This window comes from Rutilus rutilus (genome assembly GCF_951802725.1).
Source record: "Rutilus rutilus genome assembly, chromosome: 4".
In the NCBI taxonomy this organism is placed as follows: Eukaryota; Metazoa; Chordata; class Actinopteri; order Cypriniformes; family Leuciscidae; genus Rutilus; species Rutilus rutilus.
This window is the reverse complement of record NC_140212.1, coordinates 24,958,930-24,986,613: the sequence shown is the minus strand read 5'-3', so window position 1 is coordinate 24,986,613 and position 27,684 is coordinate 24,958,930. Positions and strand designations below refer to the sequence as shown.

At 41.9% G+C, this 27,684-nt stretch overlaps 1 protein-coding gene across 1 annotated transcript; it reads left to right on the top strand.

Annotated features, from left to right (window-relative positions):
- Positions 1–880: 880 nt before the first annotated feature.
- Positions 881–13,253, top strand: LOC311288955 (chymotrypsin-like protease CTRL-1). Its single transcript, XM_084406667.1, has 4 exons — positions 881–1,037; positions 2,429–2,697; positions 2,827–2,966; positions 12,524–13,253. Exons 2-4 carry the CDS (start codon positions 2,451–2,453, stop codon positions 12,803–12,805), a joined length of 669 nt encoding a protein of 222 aa, XP_084262793.1. The 5' UTR covers positions 881–1,037; positions 2,429–2,450; the 3' UTR covers positions 12,806–13,253.
- Positions 13,254–27,684: the final 14,431 nt, after the last annotated feature.

The window sequence follows — 27,684 nt, the reverse complement described above, 5'->3', positions numbered from 1 at the left end:
TGTGACGTCATATGACGCGATGGTAAAAAAAAACGGTTTTTCAACACGGTCAAGGAAACTGTCACGGTTTGTATTAAATTTGTGCCCTTACGTCTTGCAAAACAATTTTTAATCCTGCATTTACTTTTCATATGGTATTTTCATACAAGGTTATATTAATAAAAAATAAAAAAAAATAAAAAAAATGCAACATGGGCTTTAACTAAACTTTTTTTTTTTTTTTTTTTTTTTTTAGAAAACAAGATATCATTTCTTATGTCATTTTACTTATCTAGTAAATGCTTCATTTTAAGAATGTTTAGATATTTGGACTGGGAAACAAGACAAAAATACTAATTAAGAAAAGCATTTTTTGCAGTGCAGTTTTTTATACATTGAAACTTCAGTATCGGTCAGAAACGGACAACTTGTAATGCAGAAGGATTTTCTGTATATGAGATGCAGTTCTATTACGTAGCAGAAACACTGCCAGTGTGAAAGCATAATGTAAGCCTGCTGCTAATTCACATACACACTGCTTGTAAAACTGGCCTAATTTAGTTAAGGATTGTTACTTTATTCATGTCATTACTATGAAATAATTTAACTAAATTAAATTTAAAAACTAAATAAATACCATTATTCATGTAAAGGTTTTATCTTGTTTTCATGCCAATGGTGCGTGCAGGCACTGATGTAAGAGTTAAACAGTAACACTTTATCAGCTCTGTACAAATGACTGTCTACTTTGTCTTTGTCTACCCACACAGGTTCCCTCTGCCAGTTAGATGGTAAGTTGTCATAATGACCATAAAACTCTTGTTCCACGCAGAATGTTTCTTCTTTGTCTGTGAGGCATTTTAAGAAATTCTCATATTACTTTTTCTCTCATTAGTATGTGGTCAAGCCCCCCTAAACAATAAGATTGTAGGAGGGGGGAATGCAAAGGAAGGGTCTTGGCCGTGGCAAGTCAGCATTCGTGCCAGTGGAAGCCATTTCTGTGGTGGGAGTCTAATCAATAAAGACTGGGTTTTATCTGCAGCTCACTGCTTCAGCACGTATGTTGGCATCTTAAATTAAGCTTAAACGTACAATATGTATTTTTTTACATGCAAGTGCAGAATTACTACTCACAGGTCAGTTTATTAGACAAATTAAACTTGTGAGGTAACACAGCGCTGTTTCACTTGGTCTAACATTACACTATCACACTAAAGTGTATGTTAGTATGTTATTCTATGTGTTAGTTTGTCTGTATGAGACTAGCAGTAAGCTAGATCAACATTAGAATAACATACAGATCATATTCTAACATTTTATCATTGTTGAACTATATAACATTGATTAGTTTTATGTAAATGTGCTCACCTGTTTAATAAAGTACATGTAGGAGCGGTCGAAGTCTCGGACGTGGAGCTCTCGTTTATATACTGTCTATGGGAGCTATCGGCATCTCGAAAACACCGCGCTGATATTGATTCTCGTTTTAGTTCTCCTTTTTTATCCAAAGTCTGCTTGCCATGGTCCATAATGTTTGAACGAAACAACAACAGCGTGCAGATATACATTGCGAACTACACAGTTGTCCACGTCTGTCGCCTTGGTTACTATCAGAGAGCTCTGGTTACTATGGCAGTACGAGCGGAAACCAGGGAGAATGCGGATATGACGCCATTGACGGCGACAAAACGGAAATAAAGAAACGGTATGTGTCTTCGAATTAAATTACAAATTTCTCCTGGTTTGAAAGTTGTTGGAAACAGTCAGGATAATGTAAGTACACAACTAAGAAAAATATATAACATAGATATAGTGATTTTTGCTATTTTTAAAGCAAAAAAATTACATATTGTACCTTTAAAGGGATAGTTCACCCAAAAAATGAAAATTATCCCATGATTTACTCACCCTCAAGTCATCCTAGATGTATATGACATTCTTCTTTCAGACGAATACAATCGGAGTTATATAAAAAAAAATCTGGCTCTTCCAAGCTTCATAATGGCAGTGAATGCTTTTTTGCTGTTTTGAAGTGCATCTATCCATCATAAAAGTGCATCTATCCATCATAAAAGTGCTCCACACAGCTCCGGGGGGTTTATAAAGGCCTTCTGAAGCGAAGCGATGTGTTTGTGTAAGAAAAATATCCATATTTAAAAGTTTATAAAGTAAAATAACTAGCTTCCGGCCTAACGAATATACTGGGCCCTATCATACACCCTATCATGCAATGCAGCGCCATGTGCGACAAGTGTTTTTTGCTAGTTTCAGCCCGACGGCCATTCACTGCCATTATAAAGCTTGGAAGAGCCAGGACATTTTTTTATATAACTCCGATTGTATTCATCTGAAAGAAGAATGTAATTTTCATTTTTGTGTGAACTATCACACTAAGATACAATTGTAGATTGATAATTGTGGGATTAAAGTAGACTTTCTCTATTTACAGCTACGGTGCGTCTGACATTGTGATGTTCTTCGGGCGTCGGAGCCAATCAGGCTTAAACCCTAATGAGACATACAGGACAGCGAGTCGAGTTATCAAGCATCCTGACTACAATCCGACAACGGTTTCCAGCGACTTAGCACTGGTCCAGCTCTCCTCTTCTGTGAATTTCACTGATTACATTAAGCCAGTCTGTCTGGCGGCTGCTGGTAGTGTATTTCCTGGAGGTACAGAGAGCTGGGTGACTGGATGGGGAACCCTACAGTCTGGAGGTGAGTGAATATTTGTTTGTCAATTAACTGAACAAAAAGAATACTGTAACCCTTTTTACCTCGCAATTTACCTAGAAATGTTTTTTAAAAGCTGTCAAAATATATCCTCTGATCTGATCTGTGTCACAGGCCAGAGTCCTGACATACTGCAGGAGATTATGTTACCAATTGTCAACAACAGTGCCTGTTATAATGCTTGGGGAGGGGGCATCACAAGCGAAATGATTTGTGCTGGATTTTTAAATGTGGCAGGGAAAAGTTCATGTCAGGTAAGACATCAGTCATTCATTTTAATCTAAAGCAATTTACAAAACTACTGTCCAGTTTTCGGTCACCTGCACACTTCACACTGCCACCCTAGTTGCTCAGTTAAACTCTTCAAGTCTTTACTCCACTGATCATGAACTCATACACTACAGCTGCTTACTAACCCTGATCTGCAGAGAAAAGCATGGAGTTGCAGTCCCAGACTATTATAATGGATAGTTCACCCAAAACCTTATAGAACCTTCTGAAACAGTTTGCAGCTCGAGTCAGCACAGATCTACAAGTTACTCGATCAAAACTCACTTTCTGACGTGCTCGACAGTCACTCTGACTCCAAATGAGTAAAAAAAAAACGGCATATATGATCCTATGATGCTGGTTTTTGCCAACTCATTCAGCGTGGATATGTCAGACAGTACGGATAAAGGCGGCATAATGTATGTTTCTGATATATTTTGCTGAAAAGCATAAAGAATAACAAATAAAACATATTGGAACTATAACAGGTTTCCGATGGCAGTAGTTCTCGAGTCAACAGAAGTTCACTGATAATGGTTTCTCGTAGTTCTCATGTAAAAAGTAATTTGATTAAGTTGATTTATTCACTTTATTTGCTTTTAAATATCCACATTTCACATCATTATTGGGTGCTTTAATAATCGGTTATTTTAACTTGTTGATGATTTGACTTGATTAAAATGAATTGTTTCGCTTTATAAGACCTCACATCGTCAGGAGCCAGGGGTATTAATTTTATGTTGCCTGTATATGCTTTTTTGATTCGGAAAATGATGGTAACTGTGGTTCTCTTACGAGAGGTTCTCTCGTATTGCGTAAGTAGCTTACGCTGCGGGAAAGTCTCCTTTCTCGAGATACTGAAGCCAAAAAATTATCCTTAATTTTTAATAATCTTGTCAACGCAGTGGGGCAGCCTGCAGACCTAGGGCAGGCTTACTAGCGTGCCCATTGGCTGCCCTGCGGCAACTGCAGCAGCCTATAGCTGAGCCCTTGGCGTGACGTCACGACCAATGAGCGCGCTTAATGCGTCACAGCCCGTCATAAGGGGTGTGGCTTAGCGTATATAAGCAGGGCTCAGAGGCTGCTTCACTGATTTCTGTCTCTTCAGCGAAGCTCTTCGCATCGCTGGACTCTGAGGAAGCCGCCGTCGAAGCAAGCGACCAGCACGCCGAGGATCTCAGCCTGAGGAAGCCGGCCGCCTTCGCCGCCTTCAGCTTTCCCTGCCTGCTTCGCTATCCGGCGAATATATCCTTTACCGCTCTGTGTGTGTGTGTTTGTGTGCTCGCCCCGCGACACACTTGCATCTAAAAGAGCGCAAGACGTTGTTGCAAATGCCTCGCTCATCCTGTGGCTCGTGCAGAGCCACGCTCAGCGACGGAGACCGCCATGTGATCTGCGCTCTCTGCCTGGGCTTCGCCGGCTGCCTCTTCCGGGCCGCGTAAGAGGAAACGCCGCTCTCAAAGGCCTCCCGAGCCGGTTATGACAGCTGAGCGCTCGCCGGAGCCCCTCCCGCGAGCCTCGCTATCTCCTTCTCCCCCCCACCTCCCGACGCGCAGCGGCCGGCTTCGCCCGCACTGCCGTCGCCTCAGGGGATGAAGCAGACAGCGCTGCTTTCATAGACAGCTGCTTACTCCCCTCTGTCAAGCCGCGCAAACGGCGCCGCTCACAAGGGATGTCAGAAACGGACGGTCTCGGGCTATAGCTTCCTTTACGTTACAAGAAAGCTACCCCCCGGACGACGCACGCCCCTTCCTGCGCTCTCCCCCTCTGTTTGAGCCGCGCAAACGCGCCGCTCACAAGGGATGTCAGAAGTAGACGGTCACGGGCTGGCTTCCTTTACGTTATAAGAAAGCTACCCCGCGTCTCGGTCGCGCGCGTCACTCACCGGCCACCTCCGTTTCTCACACATTTCTCAGTCCCCTCCTAAGCTCAGGCGACTAGAAATATCAATATTGCAGTAAACGAGCCTGTTTAATACACGCACGCCTGCAAACATACGATGTCACAGCACATGATGACATCTTCCCGCTCTCTCTCCCTTTGTTCGAGCCGCGCAACTGCGCCGTTCTCAAGGGATATCAGAGCGGACGTCACGAGCACCGGCGAAAAGAGGAAGAGAAAGTGTTTTCGTCCCGCCTAGGCCGGACTACCTCCAATCCTCGCATATTTCTCAGTCCCCTCTAAGTTCAGGCGGCTGGAAATACTAATACTGCAGTAAACGAGCCTGTTTTAATACACGCGCGCGCCTGCAAACAAACACCGAAACGAAACACGACGCTCGGTCATATGCTCGCACTAACTAAAAGCTTATGTGTGCTCCTGTGGCTCAGTGGCAGAACATTAGGCTTCTGCGCGGGAGACCTGTGTTTGAATCCGGCTCTGGCGGCAGATAAATATTTTTTTCTGCTGGCTTCTCCGAGCTCGCGGCCAGCTTTCTTACATACAGAAAGCGAACCCGCATCTCGCGCCCTCCCGCTCTCAGGATGGTGCTTGAGTATTTATGAGCGTCTAAACATATGAGCCATCAAAGCATCTCGCTCTATCAGTTTCCTATAACGCCGATGGTGTTATAAGTGTAGAAAATGTGCCCACTCCCACGTGCTCACTGCTACACACAAACACGGTCTCCCCGGTAACGCTCACAGAGCGCACTATCTTAAAGCGGACACACGCCGCTTGAGTACTAAGTGTAGTAAATGTGCCCACAACTCTGTGCTCACACCTACCCGCTGCTCGCTCTGCCACTCAGTTACCCCGGGTTGCAGATCCTCTAAAGCTCACAAACATTCCGGCTCTAGCCGGAGGTGTCATAAGTGTAGAAAATGTGCCCACACTCATGTGCTCACTGCTTCACACAAACACGGTCCCCATGGTAACGCGCTCAGAGCGCTCTCTCTTAAAGCGGACACACGCCGCTCGAGTACTAAGTGTAGTAAATGTGCCCACAACTCTGTGCTCACACATACCCGCTGCTCGCTCTGCCATTCAGTTACCTCGGGTTACAGACCCTCTAAAGCTCCGAAACACTCCGGCTCCGGCCGAAGGTGTCATAAGTGTAGAAAATGTGCCCACTCCCATGTGCTCACTGCTTCGCACAAACACGGTCCCCATGGTAACGCGCTCAGAGCGCTCTCTCATAAGGCGGACACACGCCGCTCGAGTATTAAGTGTAGTAAATGTGCCCACAACTCTGTGCTCACACCTACCCGCTGCTCGCTCTGCCATTCAGTTACCTCGAGTTGCAACGGCTCAGGCCGAGGGGATATTAAGTGTAGAAAATGTGCCCACTCCCATGTGTTCACTGCTTCACACAAACATGGTTCCCATGGTAACGCGCTCGGAGCGCTCTCTCATAAAGCGGAAACACGCCGCTCGAGTATTAAGTGTAGTAAATGTGCCCACAACTCTGTGCTCACACCTACCCGCTGCTCGCTCTGCCATACGGTTACCCCGTGTTACAGACCCTCTAAAGCTCCCAAACACTGGCCGTGTTATAAGTGTAAACCCTGCGCCCTCTCACGAGCACGCGCACTCACTTTCAGACACTATAACCCCCACGCCGCTCTCGCGCTAGGGGTGTTTGACAGCAAAACGCGCTCCATCCTCTGGGACCGAGCTACTGAACGCTGTACAGCCGGCCAATACTGTTTACCAGCCCCTGTGTTCGCGCGCCGCCGCATCCTCTCTGATACAGGTTCCCCATCCCGCGCAGCGCGGCGATCTGAACCCAGAGACCATTCGACCCCTAGCTATGCGTGCAAAAGCATGGGAAGCTATTCAGGGCGCGTCAGAATGGGTGTTGAACACTATAAAACACGGCTATTCGCTTCAATTCGCTCGTCGCCCCCCGCGCTTTCTAGCGCAGACGGAGACGAAAGTGAGTTTGGAAGCAGCGCACCTGCTTCAAGCAGAAATAGCGAAGCTGCTGCGCAAAGGGGCTATAGAACAGGTTCATCCTTCCCTGAGCGAGTCGGGCTTTTACAGACGTTACTTCCTCGTACCCAAGAAGGACGGAGCGTTAAGACCTATTTTAGATCTGAGACATCTGAACAAGGCCCTCATGAGACGGCCATTCAAGATGATTACAACCAGACAGATCCTTGCGCAGATCCGCCCAGGAGACTGGTTTATCTCTCTCGATCTAAAGGACACGTACTTTACTTCAGATCCAGATAACTCCCCGTCACAGGCCATTCTTGAGATTCGCCTTCGACGGTCGAGTATATCAATACACAGTCCTGCCGTTCGGCCTGTCTTTAGCACCCCGTATATTTACGAAATGCATGGACACGGCTCTCGCTCCCCTGAGAAGACAGGGAATGCGAATACTGAACTATCTGGACGATTGGCTTGTTCTAGCGCAGTCAGAGACAGAACTTGTGTCTCACAGAACAGCGCTTCTCAGCCATCTGGAAGGTCTGGGTCTCTCGGTCAACTGGACCAAGAGCTCGCTTTCGCCCCGTCAGTCAATTTCCTTTCTTGGAATAGAACTGGACTCGGTGGCTATGACGGCCAGATTGTCGGAGCAGCGCGCGCGCCGCATCCGTCTTCTCGCTGCATCCTTCAAAATAGGCAGCCGGGTTCCGCTGAAAGCATTCCAGCGTATCCTGGGGCATATGGCCTCAGCTGCGGCAGTGCTCCAGCTGGGCTTACTGCGCATGCGCCCGCTTCAACGCTGGCTGAAAGCGCGCGTGCCCCATCGAGCCTGGGCGGCCGGCGGCTCGCGAGTCAGAGTGACTCAGGGCTGCATTTCAGCCCTGCAGCCTTGGCTAGCAGCCGAATGGTATCACACAGGAGTGATTATGGGGGTGATCTCACACCGGAAAGTTGTCTCGACAGACGCTTCCAACCTAGGTTGGGGAGCACTCACTGCAAAAAATGCTGTTCTTACTTAGTATTTTTGTGTTGTTTCCAGTCCAAAAATCTAAAAATTCTTCAATCAAGAAGTATTTACTAGAGAAGTAAAACTACATAAGAAATTATTTTTTGTTTTCAGATAAACAGTAAGTAACTTAAGTAATTTTTGCTTAAAACAAGCTAAATTATCTGCCAGTGCAGTAAGAAAAAAAAACTTAATTCAAAAAAACTTAATAAAAACATAATCTTAAAACAAGATTATTTTCCATACTGCACTGGCAGATAATTTAGCTTGTTTTAAGCAAAAATCACTTAAGATACTTTCTGTTTATCTGAAAACAAAATAGAATTTCTTATGTAGTTTTACTTCTCTAGTAAATGCTTCTTGATTTAAGAATTTTTAGATTTTTGGACTGGAAACAACACAAAAATACTAAGTAAGAACAGCATTTTTTGCAGTGCTCTTCGAAGGCAGACCGGTCAGTGGCCGCTGGTCAGACCAGGAGAATCTCCTACACATAAACTGTCTAGAGATGCTCGCGGTCGAGAAAGCGCTCAAACACTTCCTCCCATTCCTCCACGGTCACCATGTTCTAGTCCGCACGGACAATACATCGGTTGTGGCCTATGTGAATTGCCAGGGCGGTGTCAGATCAAAGACGCTCTGCGCCCTGGCGGAACGCCTCCTCGTGTGGGCTCAGCACTCTCTGCGCTCACTGAGAGTCGCGCATGTGCCTGGCCACCTGAACGAGGGCCCCGACAGACTGTCCAGGGACAACGTTCCCCCTGGGGAGTGGTCTCTACACCCCCAAACAGTCCAGTCACTGTGGCGCCGTTTCGGCAAAGCGAAAGTCGACCTTTTTGCGTCAAAAGACAACGCTCACTGCCCAGAGTTCTTCTCGAAGGACGAGGACGTGCTGGCCCAGACCTGGCCCAGCGGCCCGCTATATTCTTTTCCCCCGGTCTCTCTGCTGCTTCAGGTCATCAAGAGAGTCAGGGAAGCGCGCCACACAGTGCTCCTCATAGCCCCGTACTGGGAGAACCAAGCTTGGTTCCCGGAACTGATACAATTGGCAGACTCCCTTGGCCGATACCGGTGCGGAGAGACCTTCTCTCTCAAGCCCGCGGCTCGATCTGGCATCCCCATCCAGAGCGCTGGTCTCTGCATGCATGAAGCCTCAACGATTACATGCTGATCTGCCAGAAGGGGTCATGAACACGATCATACAATCCAGAGCCCCCTCTACGAGGCGGCTCTACACGTCTAAATGGTCGGTGATTAACAGATGGTGCACTGTCAAGGGGCTCGATCCACAGACATGTGGGGTATCGCAAGTATTGTGCTTCCTTCAAGAGCTGCTGGACGCGGGCAGGTCCCCCTCCACGCTCAAAGTTTATGTCGCGGCCATTTCAGCGTTCTCTGTCTCAGAGCTGGGCCGCACATTAGGAAGGAACGAGTTTGTCATCCGCTTCCTTAGGGGAGCTAGGAGGATGAACCCCCCGCGACCCCCCTCGGTTCCTATGTGGGATCTTTCACTGGTCTTGGAAGCCCTGAAAGCGCATCCCTTTGAACCCGTGGAAACTGTGGATATGAAATACCTCACGCTCAAAACCGTTTTTCTGATAGCGCTGCCTTCAGTCAAACGAGTGGGAGACCTTCACGCGTTATCTATTAACGCCGCGTGCCTCGAGTTCGGACCCAATGACTCTAAAGTTATTCTCAAACCGCGGCATGGTTATGTTCCCAAAATATTGGGCACTCCCTTCAGAGCGCAGGTCATTTCTCTCTCAGCCCTGCCGAATCCCGGCAGCGAGGCAGATGGTAATCTCCTCTGCCCGGTCAGGGCGTTGAGAAACTATATTTCGTGCTCCGCCGCCTTCAGGCGCTCAGAGCAGCTTTTTGTTTCGTTTGGTGGGCGCACCAAGGGTCTCGCCGCCTCGAAACACATCCTGTCCAGATGGATTGTGGACGCTATTGCTGCTGCTTATGCGTCTAAAGACCTGCAGTGCCCACTGGGCATTCGAGCTCACTCCACCAGAGGCATGGCCTCATCGTGGGCGTGGTCCAGCGGGATTCCCATTCATGACATTTGTGCAGCGGCAGGCTGGGCCTCCCCCTCTACATTTGTTAGGTTTTACAACCTGGAAGTTCCCGCCTTGCAGGCGAAAGTGTTATCAGTCTAAGTCTCGCGTAGCCAGCCCACTATCTGTGCGCGGGCTACGTTGTGTGATTTAGCTCTACTGGTTGAGCTGCACTGCGTAGGGAAGTGTCAGTTCGGACCGGCTGTGCCGCTCCGTGCCCCCATAGTATGTGCTTGTGTACTGCGCTAGCCCTCTGTTGGCCGCCCGGCTCCGCTATCACGTTCCCCGGGCTCTCCCTGGGACTCATTCAGTGGATGCTGGGCGCGCACGGCGTTGACAAGGGAGTTCCCGCAGCGTAAGCTACTTACGCAATACGAGAGAACCTCTCGTAAGAGAACGTACTCGGTTACTAAACATAACCTCTGTTCTCTCTAGAGAGGGAACGAGTATTGCGTAACCCGCCGTGCTCGCGCCACGAGCTCATTCGCTTCATGCGACAGAAACCAGTGAAGCAGCCTCTGAGCCCTGCTTATATACGCTAAGCCACACCCCTTATGACGGGCTGTGACGCATTAAGTGCGCCCATTGGTCGTGACGTCACGCCAAGGGCTCAGCTATAGGCTGCTGCAGTTGCCGCAGGGCAGCCAATGGGCACGCTAGTAAGCCTGCCCTAGGTCTGCAGGCTGCCGCACTGCGTTGACAAGATTATTAAAAATTAAGGATAATTTTTTGGCTTCAGTATCTCGAGAAAGGAGACTTTCCCGCAGCGTAAGCTACTTACGCAATACTCGTTCCCTCTCTAGAGAGAACAGAGGTTACGTTTAGTAACCGAGTACGATTTGCATAAATAAATAAATAAATAAATAAATAGAGAGACATACTGCCAAATCGACAACTGAAACATACTTTTGGCCATGTGTCCACCAAAGCATTTCTAGTCTTCTGAAAATGCCCAGCTTGATGCGCTTAAGAGCGCTTTGAAGGCACAATCCACGGAAGTAATGTGCTACTTAGTATCTTATTTCACAGATAATTGATTTTAGGAACAATTACTGACCTGCAATATTAACTTCACCTCCATTATTATTTATAGTCGACAAGGATGTGACAGTTGGCCAATGTGGTCTTTGTCCTCACCCATCCTCCACTGTGATTGGATGGCTGCGTTTTACCCATAGACTGTTTAAAAAAAAGATGCACTATGCATCTCACTGTAGGAAAATAAAGCCAAAATGTCCCTGAAATGGCCGCTGTCATATTGTGCTGATGACATCATTTGGAGCCAGAATCTGCGCAGTAGAAGCTGCAGTATCAAGGTCCCTCCCAATCTCCTGTAGACTCAATCACAAGCCTATGACATCCTGTCTATGTTCAATCATATGTGCAGATGTATGCATATCTACCTATGCAGCAGCATGCATTTATTGGCTTGTATTGCCTATTTCTCTTATCACCCTGTGCAACTGTGAAGGGTAAAAAAAAGTTTCTTTACAAATGTACAGCAATAGTCTTCCTTCCAGCTGTTGCACAACTTTGCTCCAAAATATAAATCTAGAGTGGATGGGAAAAGCTGCGCAAGTGTACAGCCTGTAAATTATCTGGTAAAACGTTTATTTAATGTATGTTAGATGTGCAGCAGCAGCAGCAGCAGCATGTCTTACATGCTCACAGGAATGTGTGTGAATGTATTGGCAGTAGCAAATCACGGTACTCAGTAGCAGCAGTGTAGCTGATCTATTCCGCAAGACCAAACACATTAACATTGCCATATCCATTATATGCTAATATCTATTATCATGCCAATCTCTCTGAGACAGAAATACCTAGTTCTGGTATAAAACTCTAGATAGTGCAGGCTGATAGGTCCATAACTCAATTTGGTAGCGATCACATTGTTATCTACATAGCGCAGCTGATTGGTTGCTGTTGCGGTATTATTATGGTAGTATTTTATTTGCTGTTAGCAGTCTTCAGTGCGCTTTCAGAAACCCTCCACCCTCCCCAGCTCCACCTGTATAGTTCTGCTACAGGGTTATTTCATGAATGTTACATGTCTTACATGCACACAACATGTCTTACATGCACACAGCAATGTCTGTGAATGTATTGGCAGTAATAAGTCTCGGTACAGATCTATTCCGCCAATACCAAATACATTAACATTGCCATATCCATTACAATGCCAATCTCTCCAAGAATTGTAATGACAGAAATAACGAAATTAAACCAAACGTGTTCAAAAAACTTACTTTTGAACATCCGTCATCATGGTAAGAACTACCTAAAATGACAGAAACCATCGTTGGGAAAATATTGGATTTTTTTGTTTGGCTCACGTCCCATTCGTTTACATGGCGAGGACAGGGACCTATACTGCAGCCAGCAACCAGGGGGCGATCAAAATGTTTTGGCTTCACTTTTCAGGATGTGTGCGGCACACTTGGTTTTACTCAAAGTCTAACATTTTGGGCTGAAAAAATCTTTGGTGGACACACAACTGGCATACTTTTACCTTTCGGCTACACTGTTGCATACTTGTGTCTGTAACAGTTGTTCACTGTATATTGTCAGAAATATAAATACTGAATGTTTGTGAATACAGGGAGACTCTGGAGGTCCAATGGTCAGTAGGAACAGCTCCCGGTGGATTCAGTCCGGCATTGTGAGTTTTGGTGCAGAACGATGTGATGACCCCAGATATCCCAGTGTGTTCGCCAGAGTTTCTCAGTTCCAGAACTGGATCACATCTTACATGGGCAGCAACCCTCCTGGATTTGTTGCGTTCAACTCCAGTGGATTCAGTTCACTCAACCTCCTTTTATTTACCATTTCTCTCACAGTCTCCATCATTCCTTTCACCTTCTCCCAGTATCTCTCTTCCTAAAGATAGTCTGAACAGTGATTCTCATGGTTCTTTGATGAAGATGATCAAAGGGTTCATTGTGCTGTTCATGCTCTCACACAGAGGTGAAAAGAGCAGTTATACTGTTATTTTTGGTCATTTATTTTTTATCTTTTCAATAATGTACTATTCTTGAAAAGCTATCCTATTGACATTATAAGGGCATAAACTAATGAAATTCAACTAATTGAAATTTGCATAACTAGTTGAGATCAACTGATCTTGTTTGTTTTATAACAATACCGGTTATTTGTATGTTTATATGTCTGATAACCGATGCATAACTGAAATAGGGTCTGAAGCTCTGCAATGTGATCAGGGATACTGGTAGTGGAAAATGTAATCAGGGATACTGATAGTGGAAAATGTAATCAATTACCATGTTGTAATCACACTGTCTTAACAGAATAAATACAAAGGAAGGAACGGGAAGGTTCTCTCTCTCTTCAAAATATTTTGTAACATAATAAAAAAACTTTACTATCACTTTTAATCAATTTACATCCTTGCTGAATGAACTTAATGTCCTCAAAAAATATCTTGCTGACTCCATACTTTTCAACAGTAGTGTACACACATATATTAAGCAGCACAACTGTTCAACATAATAAAAAATAAAAATAAATCTTGAGCATTAAATCAGCAATATTAGAATGAATTCTGAAGGATCATGTGACACTGAAGACTGGAGTAATGATGCTGAAAATTTCAGAAATAAATTACACATTTTTTAAATATATTAATAAAAAACAGCTATTTTACATTGTAATAATATACCACAAAATTACTGTTTTTATTGTATTGTTGATCAAAGCATGAGCAGAGATTCCTTTAAAAAAAAACAAAGAATCTTTATTTATATATATATGTAAGCCAGTATATCGGTCCAATGGCGGTCTCCAATAATACAGGGAAGGTTGCTGCGCGTTACTGTCTTTCCTTTTACGCAACACAGCAAGATTAAATGAAATACATGTTCTCATTTGTATTACCTCGTTATTTCATCTGACTCCATAAATGAAAAAGGTTTTAATAATATCTGAGCACCATTAAAAGTGAGCGAATGTTTGATTATTCTTTTTAACTCTTTAAGTATATTTTACCCATTCCAGATTAGGAAACTATGTCACTCAGAGGTCCTCAAGTCTTCTGTTTAATGCGGGTCTCACGTTCACAAGCTCATCAGTTTAGTCATCAAACAGAGGTAATTGCTATATACCTGAGATCAGTCACATTCACGTTTACACAAAGATACTCTGGTATAGCCCCATGGAATTGCATACACTTTAATTTAACTTAACGTTTACTTCAGTGGAGGTATGGCCACTATTACAAATATAAGTTGACCAACATTACTTTTCTCATAATACCTCTGGATTGGCCATGCCGTGTTTTCCCACTTACACTTATTTAAAGTAACATTAAATTTAAAGGTAAGACACACCCAAATTTAGATTGGTCAAGCATCATTCGCTGTTCAAATATTAGTCATCACTAATCTGACGCAAAACTTGCAGGAACATAATAATCCATTTAATCTACTTGGGAAAACAATTTCAGAGTCAGTCGGAATAAATCAAATGTAACAATTTATTATGTAAAACGCGACGAGCCTTCTTCAACATCTCCCTAAATATTCAGACCAAGGCAGAAACCACTTTTCAAATATAAACATGAGTTCACAGTAAGAATTTTCATTAATCATTGTCCCAAAATTACTGGGGACAGAGGTTGATTTACATGGGGGAACACCCACAGCAGTTAACAAGATATCTCTAAACTCTCCACACCTTATTACCTTTTGGTTTACTTCTTTGGTTACCTTTGTACCAGTCGCCAGGGGCGGAGTGGCAATCGGAACGATCGGGACTTTTCCCGGTTGACCGACTGGCCGGCAGGTCGATAAATTATTCATGATCGGCCCATAAATTATTCATAACGGCCGTGAGTGGCCGGAGCGGGAGGGCGCCGGCCGGCACTGTATATCTCAGTCATGGTTACCCCCCTGCACACTCATCTCATCTCCCGTCATATTCTTCATACAGAACTTTCATGGTCACAAAAAAAAAAAAAGAGTATTTAATTAATTTGTTTGTTCTTAAATTAACGTAGAATGGAGCAAAACCTCCTGGGAATGGGGAATGCGTTTATCCAATGACAAAGGAGGGGCCGAAAAGGCCAGAATGAAGAAGAAGCGGATGCTGGAGGAGGATGCATCAAAGTGCTCTAAAAAAATGAATTTATTCCGAAATCAGGCTTCGTCAACAAGTGCTGCAGGTGAATTGACAGAAAAACAGTGGCTCAAGCATTAACATAAGTTATTGCTAGCCGCCCGTGAACTAGCACAAGCTAGTAAAATGTTGGTAATAATAATGACTAATTAGTGGTAGGAAGTGGTGTGTGTATTGTATATATTCATACTATAATGACGTCGCCAATTAATAATCAGTAACACTTTATAATAAAGTTCAGTTGTAAGTAATTTATAAGTGGTTAGTATAAGATAAACTATATTATTTACAAAACATTCATAAATGTGATATGCTAACATTTTATGTATGTTTTGTAAATTCCGTTACAAGTCATTTACAAGTGATTAGTAATGATTAACTAAATCATTCACAAAACATGACTATGGGTTTCATAAATGTTTAAATATTTAAATAAATTATGTTACATTATTTTGTATGTTTTGCCCACATAAGATGCACAGTGAGTGGTTAAAGACTCCATGTGTTTCAGAGAAGACAGCTGTCTATACCCTCACCAGTCAGCACTTACACTGCAGTACACACTACAGTGTTCAACACCTGTGTAAACTATTCATCACTTGTAAATGTATGTGTTCGTAGATTACCACATCAAGAATCAATAAGGCATAAGATCTACAAATCTTATCTACGAATGATGTGTAACACATTTACAAGTGATAGTTTACACTTTAGATTATTAGGGGATGCAGAAAGTGTTATAAATGATTTATTCATGCGTTTACACATCATCTATAACAGGTGTTGAACACTTACTTACCTGTTACAAATGATCTGTATGTGTATTCAAGGCATTTACAACACTTAGTTTATGCACCCTCTAATTGCTACATACAAACTTTTTTTATTTATTTAAACATAATTTATTTAACATTTATGAAATGCATAGGCATGTTTCGTAAATAATTAGTTAATCATTTACTAATCACTTGTAAATGACTTACTGAATCTACAAAACATACATAAAATGTTAGTATAACACTTGCTAATCATTGACAAATTGCGAATTTTTAGAATCTAGGCTAACGAGTTGTATTTTTTTGGAAAATATTATAATACATTAACAATGTATTGGAACACATTCATTTTCTTCACACAGATAGTGCATCCAAAAATGTTAGTGTTAACATTGAAATTCATGTGCAGCTTAGCCAGCATTGTTACAGCATTGTTTTTTTGGGGGAACACACAGCCTATATACTATCGGGAAAACGCAATTATCGTTATGCTGTAAAAAAAAATATTTGTATGTGAGCCTGTTCTGTTTTTTCCACACAGTCTCAGAATTCTGTCAGACTCAGCCCAGCGATGATGTTGATCAGACAATGCTAGGAGAAGTCACGACAACAAGTACAGGTGTGCACACATTGCACAATGTTATAGGTACAACAGAGGATAGAATGCAGTCAAGTCAAGTCAAGTCAAGTCAAGTCATCTTCATTTATATAGCGCTTTTAACAATGTAGATTGTCTCAAAGCAGCTTTACAGAGATAAATGTATAGTTTAACGTAAGATTGTTTGGCTTTATAGCGGTTCTTTAATAAAGTTATTTTCCAGCTAAAGTTAGTTTTGATTGATTCGCTTCCGTCGCAACGATCATTTGTTTTTAAATTAGGGCCGCCAAGATGACACCATTCTCTCTACACAGACTTTAAACGCGAACCTGTGAGAAACGCTGATGGCGTTCAGATGCGCATTAAGAATGGGTTCCATAGTTATGTGCGTTTGAATATATGTGTGCAGGTTTGGAATTCCCTACAAACCAAGCCTAAACAAATTACTGGTGTTTCCTTATAGTTTTGATTCAGAATTTTATTTTATTTTATCAATTCGGGGTAGATACGCAAATTGAGTTTTCCCGACGATGCTTTATCTGTAGAGTGGGAAAGGGATCCTCCATAGGGAGAGACTAGTTGGCACTTCAGCACTGCGTTGACATCGGGTCCAGGCGAAGGTCCTTCATCAGATCTGGAAACGGCCTGGATCCGGCAGGCTGCGGGAAAACCTTGGGATAAACAAAGACACTAAAATTAGCGTAGATGCCATTCTTCTCATGATGTAACAAGTACATCAGGATTTATGGGAAGTGTTCCCGGTTCCAGTTGACCTAATCTATGCAACCTAATATTGAATTATAGAAGTCTATAATGTATTATGTGAACGCTATGTCAAAGAGATGTGTCTTTAATCTAGATTTGAACTGACAGAGTGTGTCTGCTTCCCGGACAATGGTAGGAAGGCTGTTCCAAAGTTTTGGTGCTAAATAGGAAAAGGATCTACCGCCAGCAGTTGATTTTGATATTCTAGGTATTATCAATTGGCCGGAATTTTGAGATTGCAATAGACGTGAAGGAGTATAATGCGTTAAGAGCTCGCTCAAGTACTGCGGAGCTAAACCATTTAGTGCTTTGTAAGTAATCAGCAATATTTTAAAATTGATGCGATGTTTAATAGGGAGCCAGTGCAGTTTTGACAGAACCGGGCTAATATGGTCATACTTCCTGGTTCTGGTAAGAACTCGAGCTGCTGCGTTTTGAACTAGCTGTAGTTTGTTTATTAAGCGTGCAGGGCAACCACCCAGTAGAGCATTACAATAATCTAGCCTTGATGTCATGAACGCATGAACTAATTGTTCCGCATTTGTCAATGAGAGCATATGACGTAATTTAGATATATTTTTAAGATGGAAAAATGCGGTTTTACAGATACTAGACACGTGACTTTCAAATGAAAGATTGGTATCAAAGAGCACACCCAGGTTCCTAACCGACGACGAAGACTTAACAGAGCAGCCATCAAGTGTTAGACAGTATTCTAGGTTATTACGTGAGGAAGTTTTTTGTCCAATAATTAGAATCTCTGTTTTTTCAGAATTTAGAAGTAGGAAATTACGAGTCATCCAATTTTTTATATCAGCTATGCATTCTGTTAATTTAGTGAATTGGTAAGTTTCGTTAGGTTTTGAAGAAATATAGAGCTGAGTATCGTCGGCATAACAGTGGAAGCTAATTCCATGTTTCCTAATGATATCTCCTAATGGTAGCATGTACAGAGTGAACAGCAGCGGTCCTAGTACTGAGCCCTGTGGTATGCCATACTGAACTTGTGATTGATAAGACATCTCTTCATTTACTGCTACAAACTGATAACGGTCAGATAAGTATGATTTAAACCATGCTAGTGCAATTCCACTAATACCAACATAGTTTTCTAGTCTATTTAAAAGAATGTTGTGGTCAATGGTGTCAAACGCAGCACTAAGATCGAGTAACACTAATAGAGAGACACAACCACGATCGGATGATAAGAGCAAATCATTTGTTACTCTAACGAGAGCAGTCTCAGTACTATGGTATGGTCTAAATCCGGACTGGAAATCCTCGCAGATATCATTTCTTTCTAGAAAGGAACATAGTTGTGAAGATACTGCCTTTTCTAATATCTTTGACAGAAAAGGTAGATTCGAGATCGGCCTGTAATTGACTAATTCTGAAGGATCAAGTTGCATTTTTTTAACAAGGGGTTTAATCATAGCCAGCTTAAAGTTTTTTGGTACGTATCCTAGAGACAAAGATGAATTAATGATATTAAGAAGAGGATCTATGACCTCTGGAAGCATCTCTTTCAGTAGCTTAGTCGGTATAGGGTCTAACATACATGTTGTAGATTTAGATGATTTAACGAGTTTAGTAAATTCTTCCTCTCCTATAGCAACGAATGAATCAAATTTTTCCTCAGGAAGACTACAATGCACTGCCTGATGCGATACTGTAGTAGACGGTTGCATAGTTATAATTTTATCCCTGATATTATCAATCTTATAAGTGAAGAAGTTCATAAAGTCATTACTGCTGTGTTGCTTGGAAACTTCGGTGCTTGAAGCTTTATTTTTCGTTAGTTTAGCCACTGTTTCAAATAAATACCTAGGATTATGTTTATTTTCTTCTAATAGGTTTGAAAAATAAGCAGATCTAGCAGCTTTTAAAGCCTCTCTGTAAGCAATCGAGCTCTCTTTCCATGAAATGCGAAATACCTCTAGTTTTGTTTTCTTCCAGTTGCGCTCCATTTTTCTGGCTGCTCTCTTAAGGCGAGACACTACAGGTGAATAGGGGAAAATTTTAAAATAATAGATATCACCATGAAACTTCCTCAGTTCATTACTTACACAAGTTCATAAAAAAAATGTTTTACAAGTTTTTGAAATTTGTATGTTTAATTATGCAAATTAGGTATTATCTCATTAAATATATGCAATTTTGCATATTTTTTCAGTAGATTTATCTGAAAATATGATAAAGCTAGAAGCAAAATTATTTTTTCATTTTGATTACACACAAGATGAAAAAAGATGTTCAGAGGGATTTCAGGATATATGCTTTCATTAACTAGGAAATCAAAATATACTGTCCATAGCCTTAAAATATCGATTTTCACCATTTTTTTTTAATTAAAATGTCACATAAATCAGGCCAGGAATGATTTATTAACAAATCCCTCTGAACAGATCTTCAGAATACTGCTAAGTGTATAACTGGAAAGTTTGGTGTACATAGGTGCTACATAGGCTGAGATGTTTCTACTGGAGAATGACAAAAAAACGCAAAAAAATTATTTTGAGAAAACGGCAGTTAAAGATTTAATAGTTCTAAATGAGATTTCGTCGTTAGCTTTAAATCCCCCTTTGGACATTCACGATTGGTTACTGATAGAAAGGAAATGCCCATATTTGGCTTACATAGCGTTGTGCATGAGACTCAGAGCTTTACAGCGATCCCGGACATGACAGACTTCAGTGAACAGACGGAGCTCGGCATGTCGCGTTGGAATACTAACTTCCTGGTAAATTCGGGAGAAACTTACTGCCGCAAGTAAACAAAATGTAATAAAATAAACATCGTAATGTATATTTTCAGCGTTTTCTTTATAGCAGCTTGAAAGAATACATATTGAAGGAGTAAACTCGGCCAAAATCTCAAAACTGACCACTGCATGAAAAATCGATGTTTTTGCCTGCCGTGTCTCGCCTTAAGGGCCTGAGTGTGCTCGTTGTACCACGGCGTTGGATTATTTTCTTTAATCTTCTTTAAGCGCAAAGGAGCAACTGTGTCTAAAGTGCTGGAAAAGAGAGAGTTAAAAGTTTCTGTTGCAATATCAAGTTTTTCTAAGCTATCCGGGATGCTAAAATGATGAAACTGATCAGGAAGATTATTAATAAAGCAATCTTTAGTAGCAGAAGTGATAGGTCTAACATATTTGTAACACGGAGTCGCCTTTGCAGCCTTGGCTAAATGTAATTTACACGAGACTAGATAATGATCTGAGATGTCATCGCTCTGCTGCAGAATTTCAACGGCATCAACATCTATTCCATGTGATAATATTAGATCTAGAGTATGATTACGACAATGAGTAGGTCCTGACACGTGTTGTCTAACTCCAATTGAGTTTACAATGTCTTTAAATGCCAACGCCAATGCATCTTTTTCATTATCGATGTGTATATTAAAATCACCAACAATTAGTACTTTATCTGCAGCCAATACTAACTCTGATAGAAAGTCCGCAAATTCTTTGATAAAGTCTGTATGGTGCCCTGGTAGCCTGTATACAGTAGCCAGCACAAATCTCAAACGTGATTTATCATTTATACTATATATTTTTACATTAAGCACTAACACTTCAAAAGAATTATATTTGAAACTTGATTTCTTAGTGGTTTTGAAAATATTACTATAAATTACAGCAACACCACCCCCTTTGCGTTTAAGACGAGGCTCATGTTTATAACAGTAATCTTGCGGGGTTGATTCATTTAAAGTAATGTAATCGTTTGGTTTTAGCCAGGTTTCTGTCAAACACAGCACATCTAGGTTATTATCTGAAATCATATCATTAACAATGAGTGCTTTTGAAGTAAGCGATCGAATATTCAGCAACCCAAGCTTTAGCATTTGCTCATCTGTATTATAGCTGTTTTTTATTTGTTGAACATCAATTAAATTTTTAACCTTAGACAGGTTAAAACATTTTTTGGATTTCCAAATTCGGGGAACAGACACAGTCTCTATATGATGATAGCTAGGTGAAAGAGGCTCTATGTGATGGGATTTATCTGACCTGGGTGACGCGAGGCCGCTAGCAGACGTTTGGTTTAGCCAGTCTGTCTGCTTCCTGACCTGAGCCCCAGATTGTCATGTTTGAGCTCTAAGACTATGAGCCATATTACTAGATAGAAGAGCAGCACCATCCCAGGAGGGATGAATACCATCTCTTTTCAACTTTTCATATGCAGTGAATAGGCTAAACAAAATGCAAATGTTCATTAGTGAAATATGATAGGGAAATGTAATGATTGCAACATATGGAGAATTAGACATTATCCTGGAAAGACATACTGTCTTAGTGTAACATAAGTGTGGATTATTCATATGCAACTAATTTGTATATATAATTTATGCAATTGTGTTGCATTTAACCATGTAGTGGTAATACTAATCCTAATAATAGCTGTTTTTATTTTACGTCATCTTAACCAGACATAGGGGAAGATGCTTTGTCAGTCAGTGCAAGGGAGAGTGAATCCTCAGGGTCCAGGATAGAAACAGATAAGGAAAGGGATGTGGAGAGTACAGAGGCTGGACCAGCTGAGGAGGAGATTCAAATCGTCAATTATTTTGCCCGTCCCAAGTCTAAAGATCTGTCTTTATTTTTTCAATATCACCCCCAACAAACCCCAAAAAGAACCTTGCCTAATATTTTTCATAGTAGGGATGGGATCAACCGCAAGTGGTTGACTTACTGTGAAGAAAGCCATGCTCTCTTCTGCACAGTTTGTTTGGCATTTTCAAAGCCCTCTGCTTTTGACGGCGCTTTTGTTAGAGGAGGCATGCAATCCTGGAAGCATGTACATCAAAGAATTGAGGAGCATGAAAGAAGTCGTATCCATCAAGACTGTGCAGAGGCTTACTTCTTGAGGGCACATAAGGGGGACAATTGAGAGTAGATTAAGAGGAAACCAGCTCTCCCTCCATCAAAAGCAAGTCAGAAGAAAGCGGCAGGTGATGGATTGTGTGGTCAATGTTGTCAAGGTAATCGGAAAACAGGGTCTAAGCTGTTGGGCTCCGAAGTTGAAGCTGCCTACACTTTTGAAGACCGAAGTGTAGACCACGGTAACTTCCTTAAAATGATCATGCTCCTGAGTATGTATGACCCCTGCCTGCAACAACATTTGACTGAATGTATCGAAAAAAGTAAAAAACAGCATGAAGCTGGGGCAAGAGGCAGAGGTTCATTGGTCACTCTGCTTTCAAAAGATACAATCAACAAGGTTGTCAAAGTCATCAGTGGGCTGATAAGGGAGACAATTGCCACTGAGGTCAGAGAAGCTAAAATGTTTTCTGTCCAGATTGACACCACTCAAGACATCACATCCAAAGACCAGTGCTCTGCGATTCTCAGGTATGTCACAGATGTGGTCCATGAGAAGTTGGACGCTCTGGTCGATTGTGAGGCTTCTACTGGGCAGTATTTTCTCGATCTCCTGAAAGAAACACTCACAAGACTTAATCTTGATGTGACATGTTGTGTAGGGAGCACTACAGATGGGGCAGCCAATATGCAGGGCAGTTACAAAGGCTTCTCTTCCTTTCTATCAGAGGAGGCCCCTAACCAAATCCACGTCTGGTGCTATGCACATGTCCTAAACCTAGTATTAGCAGACACAACAGGCAGTGTTATTTAGAGTGCATTGCTTTTCACTCTCCTGAACGACATTGCTGTTTTTATAAGGGAATCTTACAGACGCATGAAACGCATTCTCTCTCCAATAGGACAGACACAGTGGTGGGCAATAGATGCTGCTCTCACAAAGGTGTTTGGGTCTTTTGGAAGGCCTGACAGTGCCATGTATGTAGATCTAGTCTTGACTTTAACAGCAATTCAACTAGAGAGAACCATGAAGCCTACTGCTAGAGCCAAGGCCAAAGGATACATTTTTGATACGGATTTTTGAGCACACGTCACCCCTGTCCAAATACCTCCAGACAAGCGGAATGGATCTCCTGACCGCACACCGCCTGGTAGTGGGAACAGAGGATGGGCTGAAGAAGTGTGTACGAGACTTCAGTTGCATAAAAGAAGCTGCAGACAAGTTTGTGGAGTGGGCTAATGGTGAGCTGCTGGAGAAGGAGGACTGTGAGATAGAGGTGGAGGTAGAACTACCTGAAAAACGGGTTAAGAAAAAGAAGATCATGCCAAGAGAGCTGGCAGAAGATGAGCCCTTAACAGCAGCTGAGAGGGACTTTGAGGTGACCATACATAATGTCATTATGGACACTGTCACTCAAAGTATTCATGAGCGCTTTACTATAAGTGGAAAGCTTTGCTCAGATTTTGCCTGCCTTGATCCAAAAAACTTGCCTGAGGTAAGGGATAAGGGACTTCCAGGATCAGCAATGCAAAACCTCAGCAGTTGCTTAATGAAATTTGATTCAAGGGCCACTGCTGGCACTTTGCAGGCTGAGCTGTTAACCCTCTGAGGTCGGCAAACGCGCCCCCGCGTTTTGCTGGATTTTCTTCACATTGTAGAACTATAAACTTAAATTTCTCCATCATTTATGGTCATACAGAAAAAAGAAATATAAAAAAAAGAATCTGTGATATTTCTACTTTTGTATGTGTCCACTTACAATCAAATCAAAACATTGTGCTTTTGAAAAATAAAGAAAATAAACAGGGTGTGCGTTCTGCCTCTCCGTCGCGGTGAACTTTTTTTTCTTGAGCACGTCTATAAACTGAAACAAAACTCAGCGAATACTTGTCACACATTTATGAGCCATATACCTTTATAAACATTTAAGTGTGTACTTTTAAATGATCGGTTTCAAACTGAAAACAAATATTCTCTGTTTAAGTAATTTGTATAAAACCAACAAGATGTCCAGCTTCTCAAACGCTTCCTAATTACTTTTAATTTGAACACGCCCACTCGCGCAAAAGAGATTCACATGCAAATCTCCACATGGAACGCGAACGCGCTCATTACCTCAAAAACAAAGCAGCAAAACACCTCACAAGTCTCTGCTTTTCGTCGAGTTTGAAAGGCGCACGTTTGGAGCTTACATTGGATTTAGGCTACCTCAGAAGAAGAAGAACGCGATTTGAAGACAAGAAAGATGTACAAGGTAAGACATTCTTACATATTAGTTTGTTCTTGTTGCATAAATTTCACATTGCAGTTGAACTGTTGCTAGATATATGGTGAATATTGTAATATTTAGACCCGTGTTTACTGTTACTGTGTTTGTGGATATCTGCTCAAACGTAGATATGTATATGGTAACCATAATGTTTTATATTTGAGCGCGATCGCGTTTGAATGTATCATATGATCGCGATCGCGTTTGAATGTATCATTTGATACATTCGAAAAGCAAAACGCACCAAAGGGCTTCATGTTTTTACTATTATCTCATTTCATATCATCATAACGAATAGAAACATTTGAAGTAACATGATAATCAATATATTTTTCTCTAGCTTAGTTGTTACTGAAATATTTTGGAAGATTTATAGGCTGCTATGGTTATTGTTATTATTTTATGCAGCACTGCACATAGCCTATGCTTACAAGGCACAACAAACCTGGTGTTCATTATATTATTGTTGGAAACATTTGTGTGTGTGTGTGTGTGTATGTGTATTCTGTGAATTTTAAAAAGCAATTTTAACCAGAAAAATCTAAAATGTATTCCCCAAATCGTGCAGGCCTTTCTCTTGATATCAGTATGTTCACTTTTTTTTCTTTTTTTTTTTTCAGGGCCCAGATGCCACTGAGTCCTGCTGACTTCGACTTTCTCTGTACATGAACATGGTAAAGTGAAAATCAAACACCTTGGAAATGAAAGGTATGTACAATGTTTTTAGTAATGGCACAAAGGTCTCTGTCTTTGTATCATTGGTTATCTTTGGATTATGTTGTGTTGTAAATAAATCAAACCATCTAAAAGCCATTCTTTTTTAAATCTCCTCATTCTTTGTGCAAGGTTGCTCAGAATGATAGGGGCCTGATAGCTCCTAATAGGGCAGTTAGAGGAGGGTCTTTGTCTTACTCAGGTGAGAAAAGCCATACATATTAATGAGCTCCCGCATAAAGCTTTGTGGCACAAAACACGTCGTAAAATTTTTAAATCAATATATTGTCTTATCTGAATGAGCAGTCAGGGTGATTTTCACATAGTTTTAGAGCAAATATTCTAGGCTATGTCATACAATTTTCAAAAGTCTTGTGAAGAAATAATCAGTATGGGTTTCATGGCCTTATTTCAGTGAGAATTTTTTTTTGTATTTTCACAAACCACGCATAAATGTCATTATCTCAAAACTACAAACTTTTACACACATGCTGCTGATATATTATTGTAGCAGAGTTTGTGCTGAATACAGTGTAATTAGACTTTAGCCATGAAAATGTCACAAGTAACAGAAATAAGCACAAATGTCAGAGCATGTCAGAACACCTCCAGGGCCCAGAAAACAGCTCAGACCTCAGAGGGTTTTAAGCCTTGCCAGACAGTGGGAAAGACTGAAACTGTCCCCTCTGAAAGAATACCAGGTGAGGACATACACAGCGGATGATGCATCTGAAGGCAGTGGTAATGAAGACACACATGATGTGGAAGGGCCAGAGCTGGTTAATAGGCATGTCTGTATGTGTAAAAACTGTGCCATTTGTGTGTATCTTGTCCTGGCACAATACAATCTGTTGACAGATGCATACCATGTCATTGGACTGGCCTACAAATTTCTGTTGACGTTATCGACCACTCAAGTGGCCTGGAGGAGCTTTTCCACCCTTAAGACATTCTGATGTCCTTGGACTCTGAGGTTGTTATAAACAAGGTTGCAGAGACCAGTGACCTACTGCGACGGCAACTCATGTTTTGAGGGAGTCTGTGTGTGTCTGTGAGAGAGAGCGAGAGAGAGAGACAACAGCAAGTGATGAGAGAGAGAGAACAGCAAGTGATGAGAGAGAGACAACAGCAAGTGGTGAGAGAGAGACAACAGCAAGTGGTGAGAGAGAGACAACAGCAAGTGATGAGAGAGAGAGACAACAGCAAGTGATGAGAGAGAGAGACAACAGCAAGTGATGAAAGAGAGACAACAGCAAGTGATGAGAGAGAGAGAGACAACAGCAAGTGATGAGAGAGAGACAACAGCAAGTGATGAGAGTGTGTGTGTGTGTGTGTGTGTACACTCACAGTGCTACAATTCCCAATAGAGTTCCGGGGTATGACGTAGTTACGTGACAGGAAACCGTGCGCACCGCCATTTTGGCAGCATTCGGCAGACTGGCAGACTGTTGTGGTGAAGGCGGCTAAACATGGTCGATAACTGTTGTGCACCAGGTTGCACAAATAAACGAGGGAAAAAGAAAGTTACGTCGTTTTACCACATTCCTAAAGATGCGGAGAGGCGAGCTAAGTGGATCAGCGCCATTAAAAGAGCCAGAAGCAAGCAAAACAAGACTGAAAGATGGGACCCCCCAGCCGTTGGATTCCGCTTGTGCAGCGATCACTTCATATCAGGTAAGTTACCGAACATAAGTATCTTCATTATTTAATAGGCTATAATTGTGGTTTCTGATCAGTTTAATACTAGCTAACGTTAGTTGAATTATAGCATGCAATTCGTGGGGCTAACAATGTCATGTAAGCTAGCAAGTGCTAACGTAGTAAACAAAACCCAGTTCGATACTGAAATGTTTCTATTTATTTTGTAGGGAGAAAGAGTGATAATCCCTTGAGTCCGGACTTTGTTCCATCTATTTTCAACTACGTTCCATCTCCAGAGAAGAGGAAAAGAAAAATGAGACTGGAGGTTTTCAACAGACGACAGAAAGCAAAGCTACAGAAGATAGAGCAGACAAAGCTATCTGCGATAGCCATCCCTCCCAGGTGAATATATCAAAGTTTCTTAACCTGTTCAACCCCACTTCCATGGACTTGAAAATTATAAACCAAAAAGTTTTCGCACCCAATGAGCTAAAAACCCTAACATCTGTGACTGTTTTGAATCATCACACACCTCTACCGACTTGCATTTAGCAACAACTGACTATGCATGTGATTGTCACTGTCACTGTCATTGTCAATATGTATCTAGTAGGCTATCGATAATATATATTATGATGTAAATGTGCTATACAAGTAAAATGTACTTACTTACTAATGAAAGCTAGAATATACTGTACTGCAGAAAACAGAGAGTGATTGACAAAAAAATGACAAACTGTCATCAGTTGTGTATACATATACTCTTAATCTTCTACTTTTGTGTTTTCACCAGAGCATCAACCGATTGTCCCCAAGACAGCAACAAGGATCCTCCTGCAGACCAAACTCCCACCACAGAGCCTTTGAAGGAATCTACCCATGAAGAACCTGGAAATGATGTCCAGCCTGTTCTCCATGAGGATGATCCAGCAACTCCACCATGCAGCACTGAAACCTGTGGTAAACACGTCCAATCTCTTGAGCAAGAATGCCAAGCTCTGAGGACTGAAAATATGTTGTTGAAGGAAAAAATGAATA

Excerpts from the sequence above, each read along its gene's own strand:
- LOC311288955 (XM_084406667.1), top strand. The coding sequence starts at position 2,451 with ATGTTCTTCGGGCGTCGGAGCCAATCAGGCTTAAACCCTAATGAGACA. Across the intron at positions 2,698-2,826 it reads GGGAACCCTACAGTCTGGAG|GCCAGAGTCCTGACATACTG; the intron begins GTGAGTGAATAT and ends TCTGTGTCACAG. Across the intron at positions 2,967-12,523 it reads CAGGGAAAAGTTCATGTCAG|GGAGACTCTGGAGGTCCAAT; the intron begins GTAAGACATCAG and ends TTGTGAATACAG.